At 39.2% G+C, this 13552-nt stretch overlaps 1 protein-coding gene and 1 pseudogene across 1 annotated transcript; one reads left to right on the forward strand and one right to left on the reverse strand.

The window, feature by feature from the left end:
• The first annotated feature begins 3038 nt into the window (after nucleotides 1-3038).
• LOC121745800 (type I inositol polyphosphate 5-phosphatase 12-like) lies at nucleotides 3039-9553 on the forward strand. Its single transcript, XM_042139752.1, has 12 exons — nucleotides 3039-3479; nucleotides 5158-5521; nucleotides 5655-5907; nucleotides 5981-6782; nucleotides 6874-6998; nucleotides 7457-7541; nucleotides 7619-7778; nucleotides 7881-7921; nucleotides 8008-8278; nucleotides 8354-8477; nucleotides 8565-8925; nucleotides 9257-9553. The coding sequence occupies exons 1-12, from the start codon at nucleotides 3039-3041 to the stop codon at nucleotides 9551-9553; spliced, it is 3324 nt and encodes a 1107-aa protein (XP_041995686.1).
• A 494-nt stretch (nucleotides 9554-10047) lies between these two features.
• LOC121745801 lies at nucleotides 10048-12152 on the reverse strand (annotated as a pseudogene).
• Between the last annotated feature and the right edge of the window lie 1400 nt (nucleotides 12153-13552).

Raw genomic sequence — 13552 nt, forward strand, 5'->3', positions numbered from 1 at the left:
CAGCGATTTTCGCGAAAAAAAACCGCCTAGCGCTCGGCGGTTCCGTGGCGCTAGGCGATCCGCTAGGCGCTATTGCAGCGTCCGGATCGCTTAGCGCGAATTTTTATTTTTTTTGTTTCCGAAACACTATATATACGCGACTTGCCCGTCATTTTCATTCGCACCGCTTGTATTAACGAGTACTCTCTCTATCTTAATTTCTGTACAAGATCAACACCTAGAAATGAGTAACGCCGGTGGTAGTGGTGGGGATGCTGAGGAGTACGAGCGTATAATGAACGAAGCGCTAGAGGCCTATACGAACCGTGAGATTGATCAATGGATGCGGAGGGCCTTGCAGCCGGCGGTACCTCGACCTCGACCAGTGGTACACCACCGAGCGGTGATTGATCGTGATCACGTAGCTGCACATCAGCGCCTATACGAAGACGACTTCGCACAGGAGCCGCGGTTCAACACCAACCTTTTCAGGCGCCGTTTTAGGATGCGCAGGTCCATGTTTATGCGTATTGTTAACGGATTGGAGCAACGATATCTGTATTTCCGCTTTAGCCACACTCCTATTCAAAAGTGCACTGCGGCAATCCGGCAGTTGGCATACGGAGGCGCTGCAGACATGTGGGACGAGTACCTCCACATCGGTGAGACGACTGCCCTGGAGTGTATGAAGTATTTCTATCAGGGCGTGATTGAAATATTCGGTGATCAGTACCTTCGAAGCCCTACCCCCGATGACTGCCGGGATCTGCTGCGGATGCACGGGGAACAGCATGGGTTCCCTGGGATGTTAGGCAGCATAGATTGTACGCATTGGGAGTGGAAGAACTGCCCCGCCGCCTGGGAGGGGATGTACACTACCGGCTACAAGGGAAAGAATCCCACGATGATCCTCGAGGCCGTAGCTGATTACCGGCTGTGGATTTGGCATGCGTATTTTGGGATAGCCGGTTCGAACAACGACCTCAACGTCCTCAACTCGTCGCCACTTTTCAACGAGCAGTGTCAGGGTGTCGGTCCGGCCATCAGTTTTGTCGCCAACGGCAACCGACATGATATGGGCTACTACTTGGCGGATGGGATATACCCTAGGTGGCCCGTCTTTGTGAAGACGATCCGATGCGCATCAGATGAGCGGAAGGCCTACTTTGCGGCACGGCAGGAGTCGGCACGCAAGGACGTGGAGCGCGCATTTGGTGTGCTCCAGTCTCGATGGGCGGCAGTTAAGGGGTCAACGCATTTGTGGCATGTCGACTGCATTGCAGATATAATGCACGCCTGTATCATCATGCACAACATGATTGTCGAAGATGAAGGTGGACAACTGACTGATTGGGCCAACGATGATAATGAAGCCGGTCCAAGCCACGGCGTGGCCGCCCCCAACGTACGGAGTGGGGTACCTCACGATGAAGACGGCCGCCTCCAAGCACATGCCGACATGCGCCAAACGGAGGCTCATATTCGACTCCAAAAGGATTTAATTGAAGAGTTACGGGCGCGGAGGACTGCACGACAGTAGTTTTTTTTGTTAATTATGTAATTTTTTTTAATTAACGTACTTTTTAAATTTTAATAATATTATTGAATTTTCTCGTATATGTATCGTAAATTAAATTGCGTATTTTGTGTGATTGTTAATTATTTGTTTTATATAATTTTGAGTGATGTGGCTATTGATGTGGCTGGGCTATTTATGATGTGGCTAGGCTATGGCTGGGCTATTTATGATGTGGCAGGAGGATTTTTAGTGTTGATGATGTGGCAGGAGGAGTTTGTGGCTAGGCTATGGCTGAGCTATTACTGGGCTATTCCTATTGTAGATGGCCTCCCTTAATACCCTTTCTTTTGCGTCCTTAGTTATGGTTATTTTAAAAAAACTTCAAACACTAATAATATCATCTCAGTTTTTGTGTCCTAAAGTTTTTTTTAGTGAAATTTCTAGTGAAATTTCTATTTTGGAAACCTTTAATGTAGATTTGGCTCGAAAAAAATTGGTGTAAGTAAGTTGAATAGTGTTAAGGTTTAAAAATCACAGGTAGGAATTTTCTGCTATGCAATGTAGCACAAGGCCCCTGTTGTTACTTACATATAAATAAAAAAACATAAAATAAATTCATACTCCCTTTGTTCCCAAAGAGTATGCACTATTTCCTTTTTCATCCGTCCCCAAAGAGTATGCATTATTTCCTTTTTCATCCGTCCCCAAAGAATATGCACTTTCAATTTTGAAAACTCTTTTATCTCTAATGAGGTGGGACTCATTTTCCACTAACAATACTTAAAAAACTTTCTGTATCTATCTCTCTCTTACTTTACCAATAATGCATTAAAACCCGTACCGAACCCAAAGTGTACTCTCTTTGGGGACAAAGGGAGTATTATTTTATTGTTGTATTAGAAACACTAGGGTGGTTGTGCTACACTGCACAACAGATGATCCACATCCAAAAATCACTTCTCCATGCTATAAAAATAGTCTTACTTTTTTATTTTGGTCCGTCCATCTACAAAATTAGCCTGTCTATGTTTGATATATTTTTTTCTCATGGCATAGAAGGAATAATATTGAAAGGCTAGTAATTATCCGTAATCAGTCTGAGAGAATTTAAGAGAAAAACTCTAATTTGATTCACATCAATCAAATAAAACAAAGTTGTTTTAGTTTAGTTATCATTCCGATTTGTCAAAACCATATTGTTGTCTTCCACCTATATTATCCGAGAAGCTATTTAGAATTGAATTTACCAGAATGGTAGAACAAATTTCTTGACCAATTTTAAAATTTAAATCCAAAATCAAACCACCTTCGTGTCCTAACATTCCCAAAATCTATGGTGTTTCCAACCGCCAACAACCCCCCTCAACTATTTTTGTTGTTCTGACTCTTTCTTTCACCTCCCGACATTCACTCTCCCTCCCAAATTTTGCACAATGATCAACTTCCCTCCTCATTCCCATCTCCCAACTTCAACAAAACACCCTAAATTCTTCAAAGAAACAATAAAATAATAATAATAACAATAATAATACCAGAAAAAATGAACGATCTCCCCGTAGATCCCGACATCAATGCGTTGGAGGCGATTTCCAACTCGCCGCCGCGCCGGAAAACCCTCTACTACAGCCAGCAGCTGCGCACCACGACCGGAGGCAACCAGCCCCCCCACCACTCCAACCACCCCCGCAACCACAGCCTCGACGAGATCGACATCCTCGCCGCCGCCGCCTCCGACGATTTCTACCGCTACCCCATCACCACCGGAAGCTCTGGCGGCGCCACCGACATGATGGATTACGTCGGCACGGCGGATGGCGCCAACGGCTTCGATGACTCTCAGCTCCTCCCCAACCAGCCCCTGCCGGAGTTCGTCGGCGGCGCCGGCGGCGCCGGCGTCTACAAGGCCCCCATTCGAGCCGCGATGCACCCCAACCGCCCTCCCTGCCTCGAGATTCGGCCTCACCCTTTGCGGGAATCTCAGGTTCGTTTCATCCAATGGACACTTATAAAATGTCAACGGATTAAAAAATAATAGCAATACTAAATGTCAACACATTGCCAACGCATATGTTTGATTTAAGAGGGAACATCATTTTTGGTCCACGAATTTTGCCAAAGTATCATTTTAGGTCCGTGAACTTTGAAAATATTATTTTAGGTCCGTGAACTTTGAGTTAGTATCATTTGAGGTACTTTTTACTATTTTCAAGTTTTTTTAGACGAAAATACCCTCAATACCTTAAATTATATATATTTTTAATAAATTTATCATATATTTATATTTTTTATAAATATCTTTACAATATATTTTTGACAAATTTTCTAGATATAATTTGACCTTAAATATTATCACTTAATTTTGTGACATGCAAGTAAAATTGCTTCTTCAATTTTTTATATTATTTTTTTTAAATTGAATAAAGAACTTTCTTTAATAATAAAAAATTGAATAAAGATCTTTTTATAAATATCTTTACAATGACAAATTTTCTAAATATAATTTGACCTTCAATATTATCATTTAATTTTGTGACATGCAAGAAAAGATCTTTATTCAATTTTTTATTATTAAAGAAAAGTTCTTTATTCAATTTTTAAAAAAATTAATATAAAAAATTGAAGAAGCAATTTTACTTGCATGTCACAAAATTAAGTCATGATATTTAAGGTCAAATTATATTTAGAAAATTTGTCAAAAATATATTATAAAGATATTTATAAAAAATTATGAGTATATGATAAATTTATTAAAAATATATACACTTTAAGGTATTGAGGGTATTTTCGTCCAAAAAAACTTGGAAATAGTAAAAAGTACTTCAAATGATACTAACTCAAAGTTCACGGACCTAAAACGATATTTTCAAAGTTCACTGACCTAAAATGATACTTTGGCAAAGTTCGTGGACCAAAAATGATGTTCCCTCTTGATTTAATGGACTGTTAGAAAATATCAACACATAACAAAATAATAGCAACAAAAAATGTTAATACATTGTCGACATTTTTCTACATTATTCTCTCCCTGTTACTTTACCATTTCTCTACTTTTACTATTTATTAGTTCATCCGTCCGCAAAATGTTATCCATGTTTGACTTAACACGGGTTTCAGAAATATGAAGAAAAGTGAGTGGAAAAAGTTAGTGTAATGTAGGTCCCATATTTATATTTTGGTTTTATAATATAATGTGAGTATAATAAGTTAGTGAAAAGTGGGGACCATTTACAAAAAATGGAAAAAAATCAAAGTGGACAATATTTCACGGACGGACCGAAATGGAAACACTGGACAACATTTCACGGGCGGAGGAAGTATCATTTTTATAAAACGAGGACAGAAAAGTCAATATAACTCCTAATGTGGGACGGGGGGAGTAACATAAAATGTAACACAATGTCAACGGTTTCAACATATGACAAAATTATAACAATAGAAAATGTCAACACAGTGTCAACACATTGTAACCGTTGACACTGTTGACATTTTTTGCTGACATTATTTTATCATATGTTTATATTTTCTAAAGGTGCAGATCATAGTTTGGAGTTTGTACAATATTTAGAGTTTGTATTTGATTATAATCTTGTCGTGCTTGAATTTCACAGGAGCAATGAAAATTTATAACATGATTAATCATAATTTTGAAATTTTGAAAGGGGGGAAAATCGATAAAGACGATTGCTAGCACAGACACACAGCTGTGGGCAGGGCAGGATTCTGGTGTGAGAGTGTGGAAGTATTCAGACACATTCGATCCGGGGACTTTCACGGGGACAGCAGGGCGGAGGCTGCCCAGGGGAGACGAGGAGACAGCCACGTTTCACGAGTCAGCTAGTACGTCTCAAACACTCTCCTTGATGGTTGATGAAGGGAGTAAGTTGGTTTGGAGCGGACACAAGGACGGTAAGGTCCGTTCGTGGAAGATGGATCAGCAGTTCAGCGATGGCAACGCCTTCAAGGAAGGCTTCTCTTGGCAAGCACATAAAACCCCAGTTCTTTCCATGACAATATCTTTTTATGGTAGCTTCTTTTTCCCATTGATGATTCTTGTTGTAGTGTTGAATGTGCAATATGTGAAAGATTCTGTTGTTTCATCTTGGTTGATGATTGTCCTCATTTCTCGTCTAAGAAAGTGACCATGTCTTGTAAAAAGGCGATATATGGACGGGCACAGAGGGCGGCGTGATAAGGATTTGGCCGTGGGAAGCTCTTGAGAAATCTCTTGGACTAACGCAGGAGGAAAGACGAATGGCTGCTCTGCTGGTGGAGAGATCGGCTATAGACTTGAGAGCGCAAGTCACAGTTAATGGCGTGTGCAGCATTTCATCTTCGGATGTGAAATATCTGTTATCCGACAATGTTAGAGCCAAGGTCTGGGCAGCCGGATCTCAAACGTTTTCACTATGGTAACGTCATCTCTCTCGCATTCATCTCCGCCTTGAGAAAACAGAGAAATCTGATAATTTTTCGAATGTACAGGAACGCCCGGACAAGGGAGCTTCTGAAAGTATTCAACATAGAGGGTCAGATTGAGAATCGCGTAGACATGCCATCTCAAGAGCAGCCAGTTGAAGACGAGGTGAACGTGAAGTTAGTCTCCAAGGGGAAAAAGGACAAATCACAGGGCTTCCTGCAGAGGTCGCGCAATGCGCTGATAGGCGCTGCTGATGCTGTTCGTAGAGTAGCAAAGGGGGCGGGAGCGTTAGTGGAAGACATGAAGAAGATAGAAGCAATGATGATTGCTCCAGACGGTGTAATTTGGACGGGTTGCACGAATGGAGTACTAATCCTTTGGGACGGGAATGGGAGCCGTGTGCAGGATTTCACTCGGCACCCTGCTGCTGTGCAGAGCATCTGCTCTCATGGTTCGCGGATATGGGTTGGATACGCAACGGGGCACATCCAAATACTAGACCTCGAAGGAAACCTAGTAACCGGTTGGGTTGCGCACAACGAGCCCATTATAAAGCTAGTCGTAGGACACGGGCATCTCTTTAGTTTAGCCACACACGGTGGCATTCGGGGGTGGAACATATCATCTCCAGGGTCTACGGATAGCACGTTGCGGAAAGAACTATCGGAACGATCGGACATGTATACGAGGCGGGACAAAGTGACCATTATGGTTGGGACATGGAATGTAAGCCAAGGTAGAGCTTCTCAAACGGCCCTCAAGTCGTGGTTGGGATCTGCAGTCTCCGATGTTGATATTGTCGTTGTCGGGCTGCAAGAAGTGGAGATGGGCGCGGGTTTTCTTGCTATGTCTGCAGCAAGAGAGACAGTATGCCTATAACTACATCAAATGTGTGAATTTCAATTATTTTTTAAAATTAGATTGACAAAAAAATTTACTATTGAGTTTGCATTTTTAGGTAGGACTAGAAGGGAGCTCTGTGGGACAATGGTGGCAAGATCATATCGGCAAGGCTTTGGATGAGAGATCCATCTTTGAACGTGTAGGCTCGAGGCAGTTGGCAGCCTTGCTCATTGCGATTTGGTAAGATTTTTCTTGAGTTATACTATGATAGATTAAAGAGTAGAGGTCAATTTTGATCTTAAGCATATGACCAAAATACGAATTTGGTAAAAAAACTATCACTTTTTGAAAACAGGTCTATAAGAAATGAAATCATTGTCGGAATGGTCCTTTTTTTACGGTTCCATAAAAAAACTTACGGTTATGTCGCCGTGTAATTAGTATTGACCGTTAGTTTTTTTACAGAACCGTAAAAAAATTACTATTTCGTCGACATTTTCATTTTGCTATTGACCCGTTTTTAAAAAATGTGAATGTATTGGACCAAATTCGTATTTTGGTCATATGTTTAGGACTAAAATTGACATTCTCTAGATTAAACAGTTATAGTTATGGCCCGATATTTGAATGAGCTTCCATCTCGTGATTTTGTATAGTTACGACTTAACGTTATAGGTCACTGTCGTCCTTCCTTTCAGGGTAAGAAAAACTATCCGGCCCCATGTCGGGGACTTGGATGTTGCTGCTGTTGCATGCGGTCTTGGCCGTGCAATAGGAAATAAGGTAAGTAGTTCTGGTTCTCCCTTAGCGTAATTAATGTCGTCTCTACATTTATACACGAGCGTGGAACATGGTTGCAGGGAGGTGTAGGATTGAGGTTGAGAGTGTATGACCGGCTAATCTGTTTCGTGAATTGTCATTTTGCTGCACATTTAGAAGCAGTAAACAAACGGAATGCTGATTTCGATCATATTTTCCGAACAATGACTTTCACTCGGTCTACGCCCAACAATGTTGCTGGTATGCTGCGATGCCTCTACTTGTCTTGCTCTCTTCTTCTCTGCGTATATTTATTTTGGCTGCTTTATTCGTTTGGCTTGCCGTGGCTCCTCATTTTTGCAGCCGGTGTTTCATCGGCTAATCAAGCGCTCAAAAACTCAAATGTACGGGTGCATCCCTCAGTTTTCGAGCTTGTGATTTTGTCGAGTTTTTGTTTGATGGAAATTCTCCTGTGTTTTTTTGTCTACAGCAAACTACATCTACTAGTCCTGAAGAGGCAAGGCCTGATCTTGCTGAGGCTGATATGATCGTATTTAATGGCGATTTTAATTATCGCCTATTCGGCATAAGTTATGATGAGACTCGGGACTTGGTCTCTCAGCGAAGCTTTGATTGGCTTCGCGAGAAAGATCAGCTACGAGCAGAGATGAAGGCCGGTAAAGTTTTCCAAGGGATGCGCGAGGCCATCGTTAGGTTTCCTCCCACTTACAAGTTTGAGATAGGAAAACCGGGTTTAGGAGGTAATTCAACGCCCTCGGTGCTTCTTCTCCTTTCTTAACACTTACAAAAATATAATCTAATCGTATACGTTGTAGGGTATGACTCTGGTGAGAAGAAACGAATCCCGGCATGGTGCGACAGAGTTCTGTATCGCGATAACAAAGCAGGTATGGCGAAAGAATGCAGCTTAGATTGCCCCGTGATCGCCTACATATCACAGTAAGCCTTGATGCTTTTAAGTTGTGCTCCACACGACTTGATATTCGTTGCTTATTTCGTAGTGATTGTTCTGATCTTGCATTCAAGGTACGACGCCTGTATGGATGTGATTGAGAGTGATCACAAGCCGGTTCGTTGCAAGCTCTGCCTCGACATTGCTCATGTTGATAAAACAATTAGGAGACAGGAGTTTGCAAAGATCCTCACGACCAACGAAGAGATAAGGTCGAGCATCGAGGCGCTTCGTTTCGTCCCCGAGACGGTAGTCAGCACGAACAGCATCGAGCTCCAGAACCAGGACACGTCCAACTTGAAAATCACCAATCGAAGTGCTGCAGAGTTCGTGTTTTACAAAATTGTGTGCGTGAGGCTATGCACCATCAAGGATGACGTAAAAGAGCCCGAGTACCGGCCACGCGGATCGTTCGGTTTCCCCCGTTGGCTCGAGGTAATTACTACTCATTGCTATATTACTACTCCTTCCATCCCCAAATATTTGTCACATATTTTCATTTCCGTCTGTACCACAAAATTTGTCATATTTCACTTTTTACCTTTTTTTTGGTAGCCCTCACAATCCACTAACTTATTATTATCACTCACATTTTATTATAAAATTAATATTTGAAAGTATGACCCATATTCCACTAACTTTTTCTACTCACTTTCGATTACATTTCTTAAAACCTATGCCTGATCAAAATGTGACAAAATTTAAGGGACGGACGGAATAATACTCTAGTACAATTTATGTAGTGAGATTTGGACTTATGAAACAGGTGACACCGGGGGCGGGCCTGATTCGACCGGACCAAGTGGTGGACGTATCGGTGCATCACGAGGAGTTCCATAAGTTGGAGGATTTGGTTGATGGAGTTCCACAAAGCTGGTGGGCTGAAGACACCAGGGACAAGGAGCTGATCTTGGTGGTGGTGGTGCAAGGGAGTTGCTCGACCGATGTTAAAACGCACCATGTCACTGTCCGACACCGCTTCAACGGGAACACGATTCGGATAGATGCCAAAACACAAGAAGACAACTCGCACCACAAATTCATCCGACAAACCTCAACTTGATCACAAGGTACATATTTGTAGAAATGGATAAGCAAATAGGAAATTCTTTAATTTGTTTGCTATGTATAGAATTAATTAACTTTGTTTTTGTGATCAGACTTTGGATGCAAGCTATAATTGAAGATCATGGTTATATGCTCCTTAGATGGTTGTCTGATAATTTACTACAATTTGCAAATGTACATATTTATAGTATATCCTAATCTAATTCAAATATGAAAAAAAAATCAGAAGATACAAATTTCATTAAAATTAAAAAATTACTACATAACTTAAATATTTGATTAATGACCCAACCATAGTAGGACGATTGAAAAAGAACTACGACTCAACTATTATGGGATGAAGGGAGTAGTATACTCCAATACACTCGAATTTCAATCATGCAATGATACAACGAAGAAACTCTTTGTAAAATCAAACCTAGTTAGCTATACATTTTAAGCAATTCGCCTATAAAATCGCGATGCTGTTCGGTGTCTTCACTTTTACGGTTACAAGCAATTTTCAGGTATGATGATGACGCCGGCAGAACTTCCGGCGATGTTTTTGCAGTAAGATTGTGCTTTAGTTGATTTCAAATATGTGAGTTTAATGTCATATAATTTGATATTGCTGCATGGATTGGTATGGCTGCAATCAAATGTCATTGCTACTTTTGTTGCAGATAATCCTTGTATGTTTTAGTATGTAATCTGTCTAATTTTGATTCCCGAACCCTGCCAAAAGTAATTTAAATTAATCTAATGTTAGAAAATCAAACATAAATTAATGGTATCTAACAAACAAAAAGGGTAATTAAAATGACAGAGGGAATATTTACCTGGCTAGGACATCCTTGATTGTTGGGGCAGTAATTTTGGTCTATAATGATTGGATTCTCAACATTCTTCATAACTATATTTCGGAAATTGATATTTCTGACAAATCCCTTGCTAGGCCGGGCCCATCTTTTAATCCGAAGCCTGTTATCCGACCCGCTGAAAGCCGAATTTATCAGTGTCACATTTTCCACGCCGTCTTCTTCAAAACTTCTGCCCAAACTCCCAATGCTATGGAAAGATAATAAAAACATAGGTTATTATGGTGACGCAACCTTTAAAAAAAATGAAACACTTGTTCACACCAACAAGATTATCTCAATGACTTTTAAAAAATAATGAAATATTTTTCATATTTTTATTTATATTTTCATTTTAGAAGTGTGAGTTAAAATATGAAATGGAGTACAAAATACCTAACACCGTGTCCCGGGGCCGATGGATATACAGTCGTCGCCGGTTTTGATGAGGGCGTTGATGATAGTGACTCCGGTGGACGATTGTACATGAATTCCATCTGTGTTGGGGCTTAGATCGGGTGCTATCATCTTCACATTGCTCACTTTCACATTCTTGCAACTATTGATCACAATGTGCATCAATTGGCTATTAATCGAGGTTAACCCTTTTATCTCACCGTTATTAACCCAATTAAATGTGATTGACTGCAATTTTCAAACATAACTTGGATTAGTCCCACTTGCATAACGTAAGTAAATACATACAACTTACAAAAGATTTATAGATATATAAAAAATATTTGCTTAAATTTAGTACTAGTAGATAATAATATAATACAAGAGGAAACGTGGTGTGTCATCAATAAATGTTTCTCACCTATAAATATGAATTAGTTCATAGTTCACTCCCTCACCTATAAAATATTCTGTACTAACTCATAATTCCTCAACGTATGATATTTATGTATCTAATTGATTTTGAAATAAATAACATTAATTGAAGAAAGATTGAAAAATGAAAGCAAGTGGTGACGGGAACTACTACAGTGAGGTTTGCTCGGTTACCGAATTCTTTAATTTCTTTTTGTACTTGCAATCTCAAAGTTGAAAGCATTAATTAAAAATTTTCACAATTTGACAACATTTAATAGGTAAAAAAACCATATTTTTATCGCAAAGGTTAACATTATTTTCATCGACGTCACACCCTTTCCAAACAATGCAAAACATTTCAAAATTTCATAATAAAAAAAAATCTAAAATCTAAGAGCACGTTTGTTTGGTAGAAAAGTAAAATTGTTAAGGAAAATGATTACTAGCTTCAAAAAAATAAGTTGCATTGTTGAAAAAAAGTAAAATGTTACTAGAAATGATATGAATTGAAAAAATGTACCCTTGCTCCTGTGGGGCAAGTTTGGCCGGAAGCCTTGCAGGCCCATAATCCGGCGCCCTTAGCGTCGAGATTTCCCCCGACGACAGAAAGCCAATTGACCTGAATAAAAAGGATCCAGTAGTCGGAATTTCCAAGGGCGCGGTGGTCAAGGGGAGCTACAAGAGTTCCATCAATTTGAACTCTGATCTTATTCTTGCATGGCCCTCTAAACTCCGCGGACCTCAATAGGTAACGACCTTTAGGCACGTAAATCCTGGACGATGTCGCGGCCGTGCACGCTGCCGCCCATGCCTTGAGGACGGCTGAGTTGCGTCGGTTTTCCCATCGGGTTTTGCACCAAAAGTTACCACGTTGAATGTGACCGTAGCACCTTGTGCAATGCCAAACCATGCTAGAAATAAAATGATTGAAATAATGGAATTCATTTTTTTGGCCTAAGTATTTTTATGGACTTGAATATTTCTATTTTTTGATGGAGAATGTGACGGTTGATGTGGTATTTATATGGGAACTTCATCTCTTGCAACTGTCGCTTCGAGGTTGATATTATCTCTTGATTACACTCAATGATTGTTTGTAATAATTGATCTAAATATTTATATTTAGTTAATTTATTTACGTCAAATATTCATGTTATGATATGTACGGCGCCATGTGATGATACGTTATTGAGATGGAATTTTTGTTTTAGGAGTCATGTGAGGTGATACGAAGAGAGTTCTATTTTCTAAAAAAATATATTTGGAGAAATGGATAGTATAGTCAACTTTATAATATATAATGTGGTGACTTGCACATGGAGTTATGCTCGAGTTTGTGAATTGAATTGCTCAACATAACTCATTTATTGGTTGTTGAGTTTATTATTTAGATAATTAAGCGGAGAAAAAACTTGATAAGACATTTAATTGTTGGAGCTAGTCAACTACTTTTATACCCCAAATACATTATTACTTAGGTAGCATTAGAATGAGACTATACCCTAGTTGCAGAACTAAACAATTTTCTATCTTCTTCATTACGTATATATATATAATGAACTTAGGCTATTATTGCAATGGACATGCATTATATATAAATTGTTTAATCAATCGTTTCCATGACAATGTAATTTGCACAATTACAAATTTGAGAAAATGTTTTATTGTGGTGTTAAATTTACTCCATTAAGAGATGCTTACATATTACTACTATTTTTAGTGCAACACTAAATATTTGCATCACAAAAATTTCTAATTAGCATACATGATATTTTTGGTTATCATAATAAAGTAACCGTCGATTTTGCCTACATTTCAGTAGACATGATATTATTTTCTTAAGTAATGTACTAACAGTTTCTCATTTCATTCACAATAATAGTTTTGCATCACAACATTATATAATATGGCATTTCAATTTTTGTACATTACACATAAGCTCATTTTACATTTAATTTTCTCCTATTTGTGAAGAGGAATGCATGATATATTTAGTTATCTCTAAATATGGACTTTTCAATTTATTTACAACTTATAATATTACAATCCACTATTATAACTCATTAAACACTAATAAAAATGTAAGTTATCTTATATACTAACACTATGTTAACTATGTTTTCTTTTCTTTCTTTATCTTACTTTACTTGTGTATTACTTCATATGTCATTTCAAATGTACATATTTTTATAAGACAGGTCAAGGTAAATATATATAGATTTCGTTAGATTCGTCGAAGGCGGTTGAGGAAATTAAATTATAAATTTATAACTAAAGTCTAAATAGTGTGGCTCTAAACGGGCATCCTTGAAAAGAAAAAAAACCACGTGACACGTGGAGGACTA

Source organism: Salvia splendens, chromosome 8 (assembly GCF_004379255.2).
Source record: "Salvia splendens isolate huo1 chromosome 8, SspV2, whole genome shotgun sequence".
In the NCBI taxonomy this organism is placed as follows: Eukaryota; Viridiplantae; Streptophyta; class Magnoliopsida; order Lamiales; family Lamiaceae; genus Salvia; species Salvia splendens.